General features: G+C 34.1%; 1 protein-coding gene across 4 annotated transcripts; it reads left to right on the top strand.

Moving 5' to 3' along the window:
- Positions 1-954: 954 nt before the first annotated feature.
- Positions 955-17,734, top strand: LOC131157447 (uncharacterized). 4 transcript variants are annotated; one of them, XM_058111632.1, is made up of 8 exons: positions 964-1,254; positions 1,481-1,743; positions 1,823-1,871; positions 1,988-2,125; positions 5,407-5,637; positions 17,016-17,055; positions 17,142-17,239; positions 17,326-17,734. In XM_058111632.1, exons 2-8 carry the CDS (start codon positions 1,691-1,693, stop codon positions 17,341-17,343), a joined length of 627 nt encoding a protein of 208 aa, XP_057967615.1. In that variant the 5' UTR covers positions 964-1,254; positions 1,481-1,690; the 3' UTR covers positions 17,344-17,734. The 4 variants fall into 4 exon arrangements, with proteins under 4 accessions (XP_057967631.1, XP_057967615.1, XP_057967607.1 ...); XM_058111624.1 differs by having other exon boundaries at positions 977-1,254; positions 1,583-1,743; XM_058111648.1 differs by lacking the exons at positions 17,016-17,055; positions 17,142-17,239; positions 17,326-17,734 and adding an exon at positions 15,450-15,954 and having other exon boundaries at positions 955-1,254.
- Positions 17,735-19,361: the final 1,627 nt, after the last annotated feature.

The following is a 19,361-nucleotide window of genomic DNA, read 5'->3' on the forward strand; positions in this document are numbered from 1 at the left end:
CTTGATTAAGCTTGTTTCGATTTTAAAATAATACAAAATATGGCTACTATTGAAGTTTATACTTAATTATTAACCCACTCAAATGACTTTAGGATGAAACAAAAACTATTTCTTTTATTTTGGTCTACGTTTTGTTAATTTTTTCCTTAGATTGATTCACGTCGTAGTAATATTTTTGCTCTACTTGAATGCTACTTTTATTTGAAAATTCATTCTCAAATCTTTGTTAAAAGTTTATTTGTTAAATGATATTAATTTGGTGCTTTTAATTGTTTATTCATTTTAATTTTTAAATGTAAGGATATGTTTATTTTTATCAATAAAATAATTTACAATGAATGATTTTTTTTTCTTTTTAAGTTCAAAAATTACTTTATTTTAAATAAATGTATGTTTTTTTATTTAATTTCTAATACTATAAAAGATATTCTTACTTTGGTGTCATTTTTTAAAATGTTAAATGTATCGTTAAAATTACCAATAATTATTTCAAAATACTCATTTAACTACGCACAACTATTTCAAAATACCCTTATAATTATATTAAATTTATCTTTATAACTACTTATAATTATTCCAAAATACTTTTATAATTATTAACAACTATCTCGATGTGCCTTATACCATTTATTTTTTTATAATTTTTTAAAAGTTTTAAAAAGCCGTGGAGCACGCAAATACTGCGTTCCCATTGCTAGTCTTAATAAAATTTATTTTTTATAATAATATTTGTCTTTAATATTTTTTCTACAAAATGATATTTTGAGCAAATGGCCAGTCAAATTGCGACGAGAAGCTTGGAAAAACAGGTCCAGACCTAATGGGTCACCCATGACCCATTCGGTTAAAACGGATTCGGGTTAACCCGTCATCCGCCCCTTTATAAATGGGTCAACCCGAGTTCGAGTCGGGTCACCCGTTTACTTGGCTACTGTTGATTATTCCAAATTCCTAATCCTTGTCGCGGATGCCTCCTTTAGGCTCCAGACTCGCCTCCTCAATTTCTCCCTCCATGAGTGACAACGATGATGAAAGCTTATTTCAAGTGTGCTGATGAGTCCTTGGATAGGAGGCTCTAGCAAGAGAGCTGTGCCACTCGCCGGTCGCCATCGCCATCGCTGGAAGAGGCAGGAAGAGCTCCTCGCCATCGCCACTCGCTGGTCGTAGTTCTTCTTCTTCTCCTTCTAAATGGCTCCGACAGGAAGAGCTCCTCACCATCGCCACTCGCCGGTCGCAATTCTTCTTCTTCTCCAGGTCTCCTTCTTCAGACTGATTTTGATTTAATGTTTTAAATCCCAGGATTTAAAAATCTAATTTTGATTCCTCCTCTTTCATCGAGAGAGACCTGATGAGAGATGAGATATGAGAGATGAGAGTTAATTTTTAAAATAATTAATTTTTTCTTTTAAATTTTAAAATAATTAATTTTTTTAAATGGGCAACCTGTGACCCGTTTATTTGTAATAAATGGATGAGTTAGGATTTATAGGGTTGTGACCCGTTTAACTTCGACCCGCTTACGATTCGACCCACTTACGATCCGACCCGTTTTAACCCCCCCGGTTGTACACCCGTTTTGCAGCCCCTAGCGAACAGGCTCGCTTCCCTCGCAAGTTAATGACCGATGAGAGAGGGGCACTGAGCGATCGAGCGGCTTCTGTACTGTCGTCGAGAGTCGGAGTGAGTGATAATGGCGGTAGATGAAGCCCCGTCCTCTCCCTCTCTGCCCCCTTCTTATATCAGGTATCAACATATAACCGTTCATTCCTCTGATTCGCATCATCGTGTTTGTTCACAAGAATCCAATTCGTTTATGTTGCAGTCAAGCTCGTCACTTCTACGTAGCCGTCGACAGACTCCAGTTCAAGATGGTCTCTCCTACCAATTTCTATTTGGAATTCTAGCATCTTCTGATTTTCTCAATTGTTGTTTCTAATATCTGTGTAATTTTTTTCAGTTTTTGAGCATTTACTAACTAAATTGGCAGGAGACGCTCGTGGATCTGCTGGGCGTCGCGGGACGGCGTCCCTGGCTGCCGACGGTGCTGTGTTGCAGCTCGCGTGACGAGCTCGATGCCGTTTGCGCAGCTGTCTCCAACATCCCTTTTATTTCTTTAGCCTCTTTGGTATATTATTATTTTCTTCTCATTTTTTTCTACTTCCTTTTAAATTTCCTTGGAAATTTGGAAACAGTTTATATATATGCAATATTTTGTCAGAAATTCTCATTCTCCTTTGAAATTTGGTTGACAACTTTCTTCTTTCGATGAATTACTTTCTTCTAAGATGGAATTTCAGTATAAATTGTACCCTCAATTTGTGTGTGCAAGTGTGGATGCTCATTCAGAGATGCATGGATAGCTGTTACTGAAGTTTTTGTTCTTGAGTTTTTGTTGAATTATTCTGTACGCCTTAGGTGTAGATGTTGCTTTGAGTGCAGTACGGCAGCACCCCTCCCTTTTCTTTTCCTCCTGTTTTGGGACTGGATATTCTCCCAGGCCATGATAAAAAGCAAGGTCCTCATTTGGAAAATTTTTATGTTCAGTTTTTGATTCCAGAAAGGCAATTTTGTTTGTTCAAGGGTCAGCGTCCTGAATAATCTGTATTTGTGTTTGACAAAATATTTAGGGTCTGAATTCATTGAGTTAGGTGCCCCAATGTCAATATCCTTGTTAAATAATCTATGGGCAGATGGAGATATAATATATTTAAAAACTCAATTTATTGTGTCTTACTCGTATCATAATGTTAATGATTATAACAAAAGATTAGAATTAATTTTGTTTTAAATAAATTATATTTGGAGCTATGCTGAAAGCAATGAATGCTTATGGGTTCTGGTTGGTGTGATTTCCTTGCGGGAATCTAAAATGTGATGGTAAATTGATCTAGTATCGTGTTTGTTTCCAATTTTCCTGCTCATCAGTGCATTCATTTTGCAGAATTGTTGTTCAGGTGTCTTAATCAGTGCTGGTTGAGAATATATGTCACTTGAGTGCAGTTATACTTAGGTTGGATTGTTCAACCAGAATAAATTGCTGTTTGAGCTTATTGGCATGACTTAGCCAATTAAACTCTAGTTATTTTCGGAGACTGCTAGTTCATGTTTTTCCTTTGCATTTGGATTTCAACCATTCTTTATCATATGTGTTCAAAGTGAGTGGTTGCAAGTGGGTAAACCGCATTTGGATTTTTTTAATTGTCCATTGTGGTAACAAAAAATTGGTGGCTTATATACTATGTTTAAACTTCGTAGAAGCACATCACACACATGGAGAAACCTTTTGTAGTATGTGTAGGCTAGAGCATATGCGATTGAAACTTGTTTCTCCCAACAAAAGCAATTGAAAAAAATCCACTATCAAATTAATATTAAATACCTCTTTGTGATGATTAAATAACAAATAGTAATAGTTGTTGTAAGACTATTCAAATAATCATAAACTTCTCAAAAACCTTCATTTTCTTCTTATGTGATGGAGCAATTAATTCTTTCATGCTTAATTGGAGATTTTTTTTCATTATTTGTTGTAAAATTTAATGCAGGAGTTTAATAAATGTGTCGATGTTGTATATTTTATAGTAGATATTTCTAATTAGATAGTGGCAACTAAATGATATGAAAAAAAATAAAAATTAATAATTTTTAAATTGAATAATTTCTTTGAACTAAACTAATTAAAGCAGAAGTAGAATTTTAAAATTATAGTGTTTCGACACTTGAAATACCAATAGATCTTAACTTCTCTCTCTTGTTCTAGAAATCAATACTTCTTAACTTGAATAATATCTTTGACCTAAACTAATTTTTAAAGTAGAAAGATAATTTTAAAATTATACTGTTTTCACATTTGGCACACCAATAGTTATTTGTTATCGTCTTGTTCTAGCACCAATAGTTTGTTGAGTGTATGTTCTTTCCTTCGTTGTTACTTGTGTATATCGATTTCTTTCTCGTATAACCAAATTGATGAATTTGTTTATTTAAAATAAATTTTTTATATGGAAATTTAAAATTTCTATAACAATAGTTAAGAGAAGATGCATAGGCTTCTTTGGAGCAGCTATCAAATATTGTAGTGCTTAGGCTGTGTTTTGCACAAGATGTGACTTTAGTGTCTATGGTTTTTATTGTGCCTTAATCATTGGTTGGAATTTTCAATATTTTTGTGATTTAAATAATAAGAAACATTTTTTGTGGTTAAATCTTACCTTGAATGAATACCATCTAGCATATGGTCAACTTTTAAAATAAGATTGGCAGAATACATTGCTGAATTTCTTAGGAAAGGTTGAAGAGTTTGATGTGAATACATAGTAGGCAGTGATAACTTGAATCCGTGTGTAAAAATGATAGATTTGTTGGAAAAGATTCTGTAAGGTAGCTGCAGGAAGAGATGGGCATCAAAATCTTCTTGTCTAGCTGCAGCCCCCCCAAAAGAAGAAAAGATGGTTGGAAGCCTCTAGTAAACCTCTGCTGTGTTTCAATAATTTTTGTTATTATTTTTTAGTTGGAGTCTTGTTAAATACTTAAATTTGAATGGTAGGTCTGAAAGTCTGATTGAACAAGTATGGTTTCTTTTTCTAAGCTTATTTTCTAAGATTTTACCCAAATTCGCATTGAAGCAGGAACATTGTTCTAGTGAAATCATTGCTGAGAGTAATATGGTTAAATCTAGTTCTCTAGGGATGTTTTTTTTATTTTAATTTTTTATTTTTATATGATAGGGATATCTTTGGCTACAAAAATATTTTACTGTATTTATATTTTCCATATAGAGAATAGACATGGACATGTGAGGCACTGCCACATACTTTTTTTGTTTATGCATGTATGCATGTGTGCGTTTTTCCCTGGCCCTAATATAATGCAGCCACTCTTAAGTATTTTTTTTTTTATTGTGTGTATCACATGCAGTTCATATTATATTCTAAAATATAATGCTGGTTTTGTGAGTTCTCTTTTTGTGATATTCTGTTTAGTGTCCTAGTTTATGATTGAAGCTTTGACTTTTGGGCTTTACCTTCTTAAAACTTAGTTTGCTGCATGGACAGGGACATTATTTGTCTAAATTTTGGTGCAATACGAACAGAAAATTCCTACATAATTTTTATACTCCTTGATATAGCATTTTATCTTGTGTTGTCAATTCTTTAAGATTAATAATTTTTAACAGTGGGACCATATATTACTGAGTATAAATGGTATCTTCCTTTTTAGACGTGTTAGAATTTTAGTCTTTGATACATATGTTGTAGTTCACATTGTTGCAATGTAAGTATGCTGTGTATCTTGTCATCATTTTGAACATTAGTACTAGGGTCAGCGATGATGTTACTGCTTAGTTGTTTCCCATTGCCGGTGAATGTTTGCTAATGCACCAAGAATTTTGTGTTGATATTTCAGTACAGTGACCTGGCTGAAGCAGAGCGTATGTTGGTCTTAGAAAATTTTCACAAAGCAACTTTAAGGTGGAACCAACAAGTCAGCGATCAGTCGGGGGATGATGGTGAAACGGGAGAAGAGCAGAAGTCTCATATGATCATTGTAACAGATGCTTGCCTTCCACTTCTAGCTTCAGGAGAGTCTCCTATTTCTGCTCGTGTGCTGATAAATTATGAGTTGCCAACAAAGAAGGTGGAGTTCCTATTGTTCCTTTAGGACTAATATGTCAGAATTGCATCCATTCTTTCATACTTGCTTGCATTATGCATTGTCATTGATGCATTACGTGCACCTTTTTTCACCATATCTAAGCTAAATTGTATGTTTTTGCTGTTGTATGTTGAGTTTGTAATGTGGATTGCAATTGTTCTTTCAGGGCTTATAATGTATCAGAATTGCATCCATTCGTTCATACTTTCTTGTATTATGCATGGTCATTGATGCACTGCCTGAACCTTTTTTTCACCATACCTGAAGCTAGTTGTATACTTTTGCTCTTGTATGTTTAGAGGTGTTTGGTATCACTGTCAAAAATTATGAAGAAAAAAAAAAAAAAACTAGAATTGGAAACTAAAAAACAAATACAGAAACTATAAACCTAAAACCAGCAACCTGTTTGGTTAATATTTCTAGAACTAAAATGGTGATGTCTTGGATGTGCACTAGTGGCATAAACTCTTCACTCAACAGCTTCAACTAAGGCTAAGATTTTCTTGTGATCTTATCATTAGCAATTTTACGATTCCCTCTTCCTTGGCACTCCCTCTCTCATGAATCTCCCTAGGGTTTCGAAGGTAGCCGGTGCTGCTTTGACGACCAGAAGAGTTGCTGATGCAGAGATAGACCAGAAGCAGCGACTCATCAGAGGAAGATTTTTCTTCCTCTTCGATTCTCCTTAGCTGGCAATCTCCTTCTCTCATGAATCTCCCTAGGGTTTCGAAGGTAGCTGGAGGTGTTCCGACGCTGGCCTTGCAGTGCTCCTGGGCTCTCCCTCTCACAAAATTACTTTCCCTCTCTCTCTCACAAATCTCCCTTGGGTTTCAAAGGTAGCCGGTGGAGCTTCAACGACTGGAGGAGTTGCCGCAGCAAAGATAGACCAGAAGCAGCGACTCATTGGATATATATATATATATAGATATATTTTCGTCTTCAATTCTTTGGCTCTGGTACTTCCCAGTTGCTACAGTGATAAGCTCTTTAGAAGGTAGTGGAAACCTACTGCCTGCAAGACTGCAAGTTCGTAGCTTCATATTCATGAAAACCCTAGCAAGGTCAAAGCTTCTTCTTTGAAAGTCATCTTCAGGGTTCAGAGTGGGAAGGTCGGGGATGTCTCTATTTCTCTTTCTTGTTCTCTCTCTTCTTCTCTCACAAAACAATCTGCAAATGCAGCAATGAAGCTTATGGCTGTTGGGTATGCTGAATCGAGTGCTACAGAATCTGTGCTTGGACAAGGGGGGGGGGGGGGTTGTCTTTGGTTGTGGTTGAGAATAATGTTGTCCGAAACAGGTGGGTTAGGTTTTTGCGAGAGGCTGCATCCTGGTTTGCTGATGGATTTTTGGTTTTCAGTTGGATGGATGGGGAATTTCAATGTATGTGTAAAGATATCACACAGTATTGGCTGTCTATTAGGTGGACAAAGGTGGGGAAGTTTTTGGATGCCACAGCACAAAGTGCAACTGGTGGCGTCACTTTGTGAGCGATTTCAGTGGGTTGGCTGAGGAATTTCACAAGGATTTTGGAGGCTGCAGATGGTTCTTCTCGTCCTTGATCGTGGAGTGTGGTGCTGTGAGAAGGTAAAAAAGGGGAAGGTGAAGTTTGCAGCAGTCAAAATCTATCTGAAAATCACGATAGGGAGGTCGGAAGAGAAGAGCGGTGCTGTAGGTGTGGAGGTACAATACAAAAGAAGGATTATGGGTTCTCGAAGACAGGTTCCTGTGCTATTCATCTGGAATCAACTGACCAGAATGCAAAGGAAGCTAGGATTCTGGGGGAAGCTGCACATCTCTCTAAGGTGGCTAGGGTTTTTTCTGGGGAGGAGATCATGAAGAGGAGTGAGCTGGGTCGTTTTTTTCTTGTATTAGGCTTGACCCAAACTCTTGAAAATGGAGGTACATGAGTACGTCTGTCTTGTCTAAATTGGGTCAATTATTTGAGTAGGTCCAATGTTTAGGTAAGTCTGATCTGGGAAGTAATATGGAGATTAAGGGAGGACCACATCTTTTGGGTTCCACGTGAGGGAACAAGGTGATTCAGGCACTTCCTTGCTGGATCCCAATAATGGGAGGCCCAAAATACTGTTCCTGGTATTCAAGAGTCGATGAGTGGGAAGGACTTTTTACGTTTTGATAATGGACTCTTTCACAGGCTCTAGCTCTCCAAGATACAAATTCAAATGATCAAGCTTTGAAACAAAATTAGAATAGTAGCAGGTCAGTTTTGAAATAAGATTGTGATGTTAAAGATGAGACTAGTATTGAAGACGTGGGCAAGTAAAGGAAAGGAGATAAAGAAATGGGGGGATTTTTCAAATTAAAAGAGTGACGATAGTGGGGCTTCTTGTTGGATGAGATTTGAGAACAATATGGTTATGTTTTTTATTTTTGGGACGAACTAGGGAATTTATCTAATGTTCATCCTCCCTCGCTGGAAGTTTTGGATGGAGCATCTATTTTTGGAAATGATGGGCTGGTTTATAATTTGTAGTCTAGGGGTGAAATTTTGCTCACATTGGTGGAGGAGATTCCTAAGAAGGAGGTAGAAACTCAAGACCCTTTGGATAAAATGGATTTAAAGTTGATTGATTTGAGAGGAAATGAAGTGCAACTAGATGTTGGCAAAAGTCAAAAGATAAAGGGTCAAAGAGAGTTAGCGAATTTAAAGAGCTTGATAACATATGATGGAAAGGGTCTAAAAAGTGGTTTCCTTGGTTAATTTAGTATAGTTTTATTTTGTGATCTTGAGTGTTTTGCTTTCTTTCTTTTTTCCTTTTTCTTTGATGATCTTTTGTTGTTATTTGGCAGACTCCTTGCCCCCGCATGTTGTACCTTCTCTTCTTATTATCTAATATAGCTTCTTTTATTATCTATAAAAAATATTTCTAGAAACTAAAACAAATTAAAAACTTGATTAAAAAAAAATCTTTTGATCTTGAATCAAATAACACTTACCAAATATGATTAAAATAATAAAAGTACAAAGTAATATAAATTAAAAATACTGTAATGAAAAACAATTTTAGTTATTTTACTTAATTATTATATTTCAAAATTCACTTTATAAGAACAATCTTATTGTATATGACAATTGAGATATTGTAATTTTTTTTTTAAATTGGCTTTTATTATTTTTTATTCTTTTGAAATTTTATGGGCATTTTTTAATTTTAATTATATTTTAAATTCATTTGATCATTTTATTTGAATTTTAGTTAAAAAGTTAGGATAAAATGAATTTAATTTATTTATTTATTTGAAATTTTATGGGAATTTTTATTTTAATTATATTTTAAATTCATATGATCATTTTATTTTAGTTCTAATTTAAAAGTTTGGATGAAATGAATGATTTACAAAAATAATGACAAAAAATCAAGCCTTAAATCCCAGGTGGGTTGACTACATGAGTCATTTTTTCCCAATTTATGCAATTGGGTATAATTTCTTTCAATAAATTCAAGGCTATTAAATCCTTACTATTTCATTCTAAGTTATTTTAGATCTACCACTATCCCTTACACTACCCTCACAGTAACTAAATCATTCTTCCTCATTGGCGCACTACGTGGCCTATATTGCAAGTGCCCAAATTATTTGAGTCATCCCTCCCTTATCTTATCTTTTACAGGAGTTACGCCTAACTTACCACGAATATATTCATTTCTTAATTTATCTTTTAGCGTTATACCACTCATTCATCTAAGCATTCTTATCTCGGCATCTTTTACTTTTTGGATATGTTGTTTCTTAGTTGCTCAACATTTTGATCCATGTAGCATAGGAAGTCTTACAATTGTTCTGTAAATCTTCTCATTAAATTTTAAGGGTATTTAATGATCACAAAGCACACTCAAAACACTTCTCCATTTTACTTAATCTGCTTTAACTCAATGTACTACATCTTCTTCAATTTCTCCTTCAACTTGCATAATGGACCCAAGGTATCAAAATCTACTAGTGTGATTGATTTCTTCATCATTGAATTTTACGTTGTCTCCAATATTCCTCCTACTATTACTTAAATTACATTTCATATATTCTATCTTATTTATACTTATCCTAAAGCCTCTAGATTCTAAAGCTTCTCTCTATAATTCTAGCTTAGATACTACTCCACCCCTAGTTTCATTAATCAAGACAATATTATCTGCAATCAACATACACCATGGAACCTTATTTTGGAATTTGGATACTCGTAGTCAATTCATCAATCACTAAAGCAAAAAGACAAAAGCTCAAAATAGATCTTTGATGTACATCTATTGTGATTGGAAATTCTCTAGTCTTTCCACCTATAGTCTTAACACTAGTCATTACTCCCATACATATCCTTAATGACATAAGTATACCTACTACATACACCCTTTTTTTTTTTTTCTAATACCCACCACAGAACTTCCCTAAGTACCATATGCAAGTTCCTTTTTTTTTTTCCTCAACTTTTCCATTAATCTTCTTAAAAGATATATAGCTTCTGTAGTGGATCTCTCAGGCATAAAATCAAATTGATTTTATGAGACCTTCATTTCTAGCCTTAATCTTTGTTCAATCACCCTTTCCCATAGTTTCATTGCTCATAAGTTTAATTCCATGATAGTTGTTACAATTTTGAATATCTCCTCTATTTTTGTGTATAGATACTAAAGAGCTTTTCCTCCATTCATTTGACATTTTATTTGTTATTATAATTGTTTTAAATAAAATAGTTAACCATATAATTCTGTTATCATCTAAGCATTTCCAAACTTCAATTGGGATTATTTGATCCTATAGCTTTTCCATTTTTCATCTTTTTTTAGTGCAAACTTAACTTCGTTAACCCTAATCTTGCGAATAAATATCATATTTTTGGTCTTTTCCTCATTTGTCAATTCGAAGTTTAAGTCTTTTACTTGGTTTTATTAAATAGCTTGCTAAAGTAACTTCATAATCTTTCTTTTATGTCTTCTTCCTTAACTAAGACAATATAATCCTCACTTTTTTATACATTTTACATTACCTAAGTCCTTACTCTTTCTTTCTTTAGCTCTAGTAAGTTTAAATATGTATTTTTTCCCTTCTCTTGTATCTAATCTAGAATACAAATTATTAAATGATTTATGTTTAACTTCAACAACTTTTTTTTGCATCTTTTCTCTTCTCTCTATACTTTTCAAAGTTATTCATGTTTCTACATTTTTTCTATGTTTAATACCAAATTATTCTTGTCTTTACAACTTTTTTGACATCTTGATCCCACCACCAACTTCCTTTGCTATTCAAGAATCTTCCTCTTTTGCTATCTTTTTAATAGAACTATCCTACTCCAAAAAGTGTTTGTGTCTACACCATCCTTCATAGTCCAATCTTCATCTTTGATCATTTTATCATTAAATTTTATTATATTTTCCCCCTTTAGGTTCCACCACCTAGTTCTCTTACATTGGCTTATTTTATCCTTTCTCATTCATTTTTTAATACATATATCTAAGATTAAAATTCTATGTTGTGTGGTTAATTTTTCACCTGGGATAACTTTACAATTCTTACATGATAAATAATCTACTCTCATAGTTAAGAAAAAATCTATTTGACTTTTATTTTGCCCACTCTTGAAGGTTATTAAGTATTTTTCTCTCTTCTTAAAGCAGGTATTTATTGTAATAAAATCATATAACATGGTGAAGTCTAAGATCATCTTCCTAGGCTCATTTTTGTCTCCATATCCATATCTTCCATGTATCCTCTCATAACCTTCATTAGCCCTTCCAACGTGTCCGTTCATATCCTCCTATGAATATTTTCTTAGTCCTTGATATGCGTTGTATGATACTATCCATATCTTCCCAAAATTATCTTTTAAGATTTTTTGCTAAACTTACTTGAGGAGCATAAGCACTAATGACATTTATTATCTCTTGGCCTAAGACGATCTTGACTTTTATAATTCTATCCCCTACTCTTTAGACATCTACAATGCTATATTTTAAGTTTTTGTCTGCAATAAATGAATGATTTAATCCAAAAAAAAGAAGAAGTTAATTTTGGATACTAAAATCTTCTATTAATATGTTGTCAAAACAACTAATAACCAAAAAACATGGTTTTCAGGATTTCACAAACTGAAAACTGTCAACAAAAACAGAAAACAGGCACTGCAAGCAAACTTGTTTCCATAATCTGTTCTTCACTATACAGAAACGAAAGCAAAAACAATACCAAACAGGCCCTAAGTTTGTAGTGTTGAATATTTGCTTTTACCATTCAGTCATTGGACTACCTTGTGTTGCTTGTTTCTAGTTATGCTATTGCATTTATATATGGTTAAATAGATACCTGGTTCATTTTTGAACATGAATCAAGTAAGTGTAATGTCTCTCCAAAGTTTAGATAAATGAAATTGAAGGGTGGTTGCAACAACTAGAAAAAAGATTCTGGTTGGTTCTTGATGGACAATGAAAATGCCATTGTGATGTCCAAATCACATTTAGTTTGTCCAGAATATATGATATAAGATCCTATAACTATGCATATATTGTATGTTTTTTCACCAGAGAATATATTGTATATTTTCACTTAAAAAATAAATATTAAATGTCTTTTTATAAAAAAAAAAAAATGCACTATATTATTTTAAATCTGATTTGAGCAAGCTTATATCAGTTAGTTTTCTGCCGGGCATCAAATGTCTTCCCTGGTGAGGGGCTGTATTAGTTATATCCAAATAATTCATCTAGAGTCAATGAAAAAATGACTCAGTTCAGTGATTAAGATTATAATTTCACTTATATTGTGTTTTCTTAACTTGGTTACGTTTCGGGCATTCATTTTTTTGATAACCAATTGTATGAAAGGCACGAAGGGGGTGCTAGCCCAATTTCAAAAAGAAAGTGGTACAGAATTTATTTCCAAAAAAAAAAAAAAATTCAGGATTGAAAGTCTGGATATAAAGTTTCAGTTTTCTGAAAAAAAAAAAAAAAAAAAGGGAAAAAATAGAAAAAAACAAGGTTCAACTGAACAAAGTTTACAGGTCCTGCATGGAGTTCTCAATCCCAGTTAAAGCTCTGTTCTTTCTATCCATGAACGCCAGAACAGACACAGGAGCAATTGTCAACGCTCTCTTTCCTCGACGAGAATCCCTGGTTCCAGCACTGATACAAAGATTTCCCAGTGTCTGGCATGAACCCAAAGCATTGCCATAAAAAACTCCACAATTCCTGGCAACTCTATAATGTAGGAGCAGATGATAAGGAGTTTCTCTATTCTAAGATTGTTCCTTGACTATAGCATCCCGTGTAGCTTACAATGTAAAAGTACTTGTCTTCACAGGGACTGGAGGAATCCAAATAGCTTTCCAAGGAAGATCTCAGCCCCATGGATCATAATACTAATGAAGGTCTACACCACACCCCCCACCACCCCCATTTAGGGGTGTACAAAAATTACTGAAAAACTGACACCGGACCAAAATCAAACTGTTTTACATTTCAGTTTGGTTATTTGGTTTTCGATTTTGATTTTGGTTTTGGTTTATAATTTTATAAAAATTCGGTTTTCGGTTACGGTTTCGGTTTTGTTGTGAGACTGAACCAAAAAACCAATATATATATATATATATATATATATATATATATATATGCATATGTTTTCTTTTAATATTTATGTTAAATGCATTGTAATTATTTTTCATTAATTAATTTTTTATTAAGACCCAAAAAAGAATAATAGATTAAATATTTATAGAGCAAGAAGACTCTTCCCCTTCATCTATTTGTTGATGTAGGACACTCAACTAGGAACAGGCTGTAACAGAGGCTGGGGTGGCAAGCATTGACAGTAGGTAGCTTGTCCCACATTGTTTAGATGAGGAAATGTGAGTCCTCACTCTTATAAAAACCCTCCCAACTTCACATTCACCGCTGGTGAGCTAGAGCCTGAACGTGTTCGCAGTGCATGAGCTAGATCTGGGCTTTATTGCCTTGGGCCTTATGCTGGGCTTAGTTGCTTAGCTCCAGTTTTAAAATACTGTTTTTTTTTGTTAGGCATTACTGTTATTCGAGAAAACTGATGAGAACTGAACGAACCGGTTTAACCGCAGTTTAGACTTTTGTTGAACCGACAGTTTTTTGGTTTGGTGTTGGTTTGAGAATTTAGAAAACCAATTATATCAGTTTGATTTTTGGTTTTGGTAAAAACTGAACCGAATAAAACTAATTACGCCCCTACCCTCATTTGACATAATCATCCTTGAGGCTCTCAGAATTTGTTCCATGCAGAACTCTCAGCTGATCTTCCACTTTAGGGAGTTCCCAATCATTACAATCCATTTGGAACTAATGTCCGAGTCACTGAGGTTGAGCCAAAATTGAAGAAGGCAGGAAATTTGTCTTCCAAATTTGCATCACTGCTCCAAATATCCAACCAAATTCTAGTACTGTTGCCTTTCTCAATTTCAAACAGTATATATCTGGAGAACTCTTCTCTGTCTTTCATGATGCTCTTCTAGACACTGGCCTCAAACATCCTCCATCTGTGCTGCCAGACTTGGCTATCACTACTTTCTTCCACTACGCCTCATTCTGCTCCGCAAATCTCTAGTGTCATTTTGCAAGAGTTGCACTGTTTTAAGTCCAAGTTTTGTCAATCCTGAACTGCCATAACTTATTGGAGATCAAACAGAATTCCAGTTAACAAATGAAATTTTTGTTTATGAGAATCACTTCCCCAGACGAAGTCCATTTGAATCCTTTCCAGCCTGTTGGAAACTGCCTTTGGATTAGTAAAAAAAGGCAAAAGTATGTTGGCATACTAGCAGGATGGAACACCTTTTGTGCGAAAGCATAAGCCTTAATGCTATGCATTTGCCTTTTGGGAGTTTGGTAGTTAGACTATGCCTTGGGGTGTTTTAGGCGGCCTCATCTAAAGGCAAGCTTCAAGATAAGCCTGGATTGCATATTTTAAAATATTCATATCGTTACGCTAAATTGATCCTGTTGTATGCTTTATGGACTAATTATTTGGAGTGAGCCAAGCCAATTGGTAATAATGGCACGCTTGTCAGACTTGTCCAATTGTCTGGGGTAAATATATTCAACTGAAGCAAAATTGACTTTCCCACATGCCTTAGTCCTTACTGGAATTGTGAACATCTATCAAAAACAATTATTTTTGGTTGCTTGTATTGTTTTATGTTATTATGTGAAATGAACGACTATGGCAAAAAGTGATTCATCTAAACCCATAATGCTAATATTTGTCTTCTTGTGTCGAATTGCGTTAAGTTAAAACACTTGTCTAGATAGAAACCTGAGGTTGAAGAAAGCAAAATAGAAATTGATGTATGTGTGTGTGTGTGTATTTTTTAAAATCTTGTGGACCAAACTATTTGTTGCGTAGGCTGATAATGAGAATATCTTGCAATTTTTATATAATTTCACTAAGACTCAATATTTGTGGTGTTTTTTTTGCTGATTTGTTTGTTAGACAACTTTTAGTGATGTGGCACAAAAGTGGATTCATCAATAGAATCAAAGTTGATCCTTAAATTTGTTTATGAATGTCCCTTGCTCTGCTGTATATTCTAGATATCACTGGCATTCCATGTGCATATGAAAATTAAAAACATCTGGTCATTTCAAGTAATGCCTGCATATCTCGAGAGAGTGATATAATCACCTATTGTTGGACAAGTTCTCTATGCTATCTGATCATAATACAATCAACTTGCCTCACATATAATTTGAAGCCCTTGGCTTATTCCTTATGGTCCTGCCATATATGAAACATTAAGAAATTGTATGACACCTGCAGGTTTTCCTTGTCCATTCTCTAATTGGCCGTGGGACTTGGGGCACGTGCATATAGAAAACGTCATTCCTGAAAAGGTTATGCAGTCTCTTGGGTTGGTGGGGACCTTAATAGCTTATCCTGTTCTCTGAATTTAGAAGTTTATATAGACAAGGATAAAAACATGCTTGGAAGAGAACAACTTTTGAAAATTATAGTGGAATATCAGAAGGTTTGGCAGAGTTGACAAATCAAGGATTGTTGAATAAACAAATCAGCTGGTTTCTTAGAGAGCAGAAAGGTGTTAAGGGTCTTCACACCTTTCTGAAGGCCGACTTCTAAGCCCGTCAATACTATATTATAGAAGAAAAGAATTTAGCTATTGTTTTCCATGTGTTCTATTATTATTTCGCAACTTGTGGCTCTTTATTAGTTGCTGCATGTCCTGTAATCACGTATAAAATTTTCCTAGTAGTGCGCGACATGTGACTGTCTTAGCACGTATATAAATCTCTCTTTCTTTCCCTCAGTTCTCTTTCTTTTCCACAGTCGATGCATATCAAAAGTGATTTTTCTTGTTTCTAATACTACTTTATTTTCAAAATAATAATTAGAATACATTCTTATATTATAGTAAATGCATTAATTATAATATTAGAGTATCATTAATATGGCAAAAAAATTCTTCAACAAGTTATCTGGGCATGGCATGGACAATCTAGTACAATTGGAAACTCTGTTTAGTAGTGTCTGCTCCTGTGCTTAATTCAGTTAGCGGGGAATACTATTCTGATGGGTGGTTTCTTTATTATATCTGTTTTAACTAGGTTTTTCAGAGGACTAAACTGGTGCATTGAACACTTGGAAAATAATGCATTAATTATAATATTATACTGCACTTAATATAGCAAAAAACTCAACAACAAAGTGTCTCTGCATGGCATGGAGCCATGGACGCATATCTAATTGGAAACTGTGTTAAAACATAGCGTCTACTCTCCACTTTGTGGTTTGTCTATTATATCCTGTTTTAACTAGTTTTTTCTGATGACTAAACTTGTAAGTTGAACACAATGAATGATTCATATGACTAGTTGAATATGCGGAATACCACAGAGCACCCTAAGTCTTACCTTTATGTGGGGTGCTGAGAGGTGTTCAGGGATGCTTTCAACAGTGCCCAGGTGTAAGCCTGCCCAGGGTTTTTGTTTATTTTTTTTGAAAAAAAAAGAAGTCACTATCCAAAGTTTTATCTGCTACAAATCATTTAAGTTACTAATTGTGTATGTAACAACAAATTTCCCTGCCACTTTTAAAGTTACCTTCCATCTGTTACAGTTGTCCCCACCATAATAGTTGTTCGAATTTTTTGTCATATGATTTGATTTCATATTGGTGTCTTTTGATTAGTCATAGGTGTCTTTTGCCAAATGCACAGTCAGGGTTGCAGAAGGCTAAAGACCTTGAGGTCCTACATATTGAGTGCTAATTCTGATGTCTTCGTGCTTTCGACATTCCTTGTTATTGCCAATATTACTGTGCATCCACAAGTTCTTCCAGTTTCTCCTTATGGTTGATGCTTGCTTGCAGGAAACATATTCAAGGCGCATGGCAGCTTGTTTGGCACCAGGTCCATCAATGCATCAATCCTTTTTTAATTGCATGACTCTGCATGGTTTTTAATGTTTGTACGTAATTTGTTGTTGCCATGTGCAGATGGAGTAGTGATCAACATGGTTGTTGGTGGTGAAGTTGTCACCCTCAAATGCATTGAAGAAAGCAGCAATCTTGTTATCGCTGAGATGCCCATACATGTAAGTTCATTGTTTGCTTTAAGACTTGGCTTTGCAGTTTGCAAAACTTGGTCGATAAAACTGAAACATGGTCATTATACTCGCAGATTTCTGAGATTTTGTGAGGATGATTGAAGGATTTGATTCCAGCAGATGAAGTGTCTATGATAACTGGATGCTGATTTGAATTAGGTGAAGAAATCGTCTCGTGTCCGAACTGGGCGTACTTTTCATTATTTCACAAGCTCTAATATGTGTAGGTGGCACCAGCAAAGGAAATGTTTAGAGCTTGTTCAGCTGCGGAAACCTGTTTTTCTTTTTCATTTTTAGGTTTTCAAATATTGCATATTTGCACTTTGTTTTCAAGCATTTGAATTTGTATAGGAAAGTTGAAAAACATATTTCTATTGTTTTTTAAGTTTTATTATAAATATTGGAGAACTGAAAAACAAGGTGGCCATTTTTGTAATTATTGGGATACGTGAAAGTAGAAAAAGGAAAAAATGTTCACTGAAATTGAGCAGACTTTTAACTTCATAGGCTAGCGTTAATTTTTTCTTACTATGGTTTGTTGGGTGCAGATGGGAAGCGGTGAAGCTCAAGAGAAGTGATAAGGTTCAGAATAACCCATTTCCAATCCTCTGGGAAGGACTACCGGCTAAGTTTTGAAGAGCATGCATTCATCGACCACAAAATTTGAGAACTAGTGGATAAGAGAGTATAGTAGGTAGTCGATACATGTGTTTATGAGAGGGTAAGCTGGCTAGATAGCTAATGGCCTACTGCCATCCATTAGGTTGCTCCATCCTTGCTGCTGCTTAATTGTTGGATTCAACTCTCCAAAACTTAGCCGGTAGTCCTTCCCAGGGGATTGGAAATGGGTTATACTAAACCTTATCACTTCTTTTGGACTTCCACCACTTCCCATCTGCACCCAATGCAGCACATATAATTATATGAGTAAGAAAAATAGCCTCCCTGACTTGCTATTTATATTTCACTATTATAACATTACGTTATAGGATTTATCATACATAATATTATATGATATCGTAACCAATTATGTTATCATAACTTAATGTAATAAAATTATATTGTTGTGACGTAATAATATAGTTTTATATTTTCAATATTGTAACAAGGAATTATCATACTGCATGATAATAGTACATTTTAAGTATATTCTTATATCATTTTGTGAATATTATGTGTCATAACATTTTGTGATAATATTATAGTACAAGGGCTAGTTTTGTATAATATTATTTAAGGCGAGCGTAAGAATGAGATTTTTCATAGGAATATTTCAATGTTAGGCAATAAAAAATGATCATGTTTTAAGTGCTAAAAATATAATGTCGTGAGCATCATATTCTTGTCAATTCCATAGCTCCAAACAAAATGTTTGTTAAAATGGTATCAAATTAAATATTTCTTGTGTATGCAATTAGGTAGGGATGGAATATAATAAAAATTGAATGAAGAGAATGAAGAAATGAGTACTAAATTTTATTCTACTTTGTCTAATTTTATTCTATTTTTATGTACCAAACATTTAACTTGATATAGAACAAGAAGTAATACCTTGGGAAGATTGTGTCGGAGAATATTTAAGAAGAATTGGGGCAAGAGATTGTTGGGTTTACTCAGTATCTAATTACATATTTAGTTTAGGATTATGTGTATTTGGGAGCATGATTGTACTATTTGTGTATTTCAATAGTATGTAAGGGTGAGCAAACTATCTGTTCGGGAAAATTCGGTTAATTAACCGAAATTTTTGGCTAATGAAAACTATTAACCGAACCGACCAAATATGGGGGCCTCACCGAACCGAACTTGACCAAATTTAACTGAATTAATTTAAAATTAATTAATAAAAACATAATATAATTGTAGATTTTTTATCAAATACTAATTAACATATTAACAAATTAACATATTAATATATTAACAAATTAGCATATACTAATTAACATATTAACAAATTAACATATACTAATTTATATTTAAATTTTATTAATTATTAAATCGGTTATTTCGGTTAACCGAATTAACATTCCTCTTAATTGAATTGATTAACCGAACTTTGTAAAACCATAACCGAACCGATCGATCCTATGTTCTTAACCGAACTGAACTG

The sequence above is a fragment of the Malania oleifera genome, chromosome 1, assembly GCF_029873635.1.
Source record: "Malania oleifera isolate guangnan ecotype guangnan chromosome 1, ASM2987363v1, whole genome shotgun sequence".
Taxonomy (NCBI): domain Eukaryota; kingdom Viridiplantae; phylum Streptophyta; class Magnoliopsida; order Santalales; family Ximeniaceae; genus Malania; species Malania oleifera.

Bases quoted from the DNA above. Each gene is read 5' to 3' on its own strand.
- LOC131157447 (XM_058111632.1), top strand. From the start codon at position 1,691: ATGGCGGTAGATGAAGCCCCGTCCTCTCCCTCTCTGCCCCCTTCTTAT. The intron at 1,744-1,822 runs GTATCAACATAT...TTTATGTTGCAG, and splicing joins CTGCCCCCTTCTTATATCAG to TCAAGCTCGTCACTTCTACG. The intron at 2,126-5,406 runs GTATATTATTAT...TTGATATTTCAG, and splicing joins TTATTTCTTTAGCCTCTTTG to TACAGTGACCTGGCTGAAGC.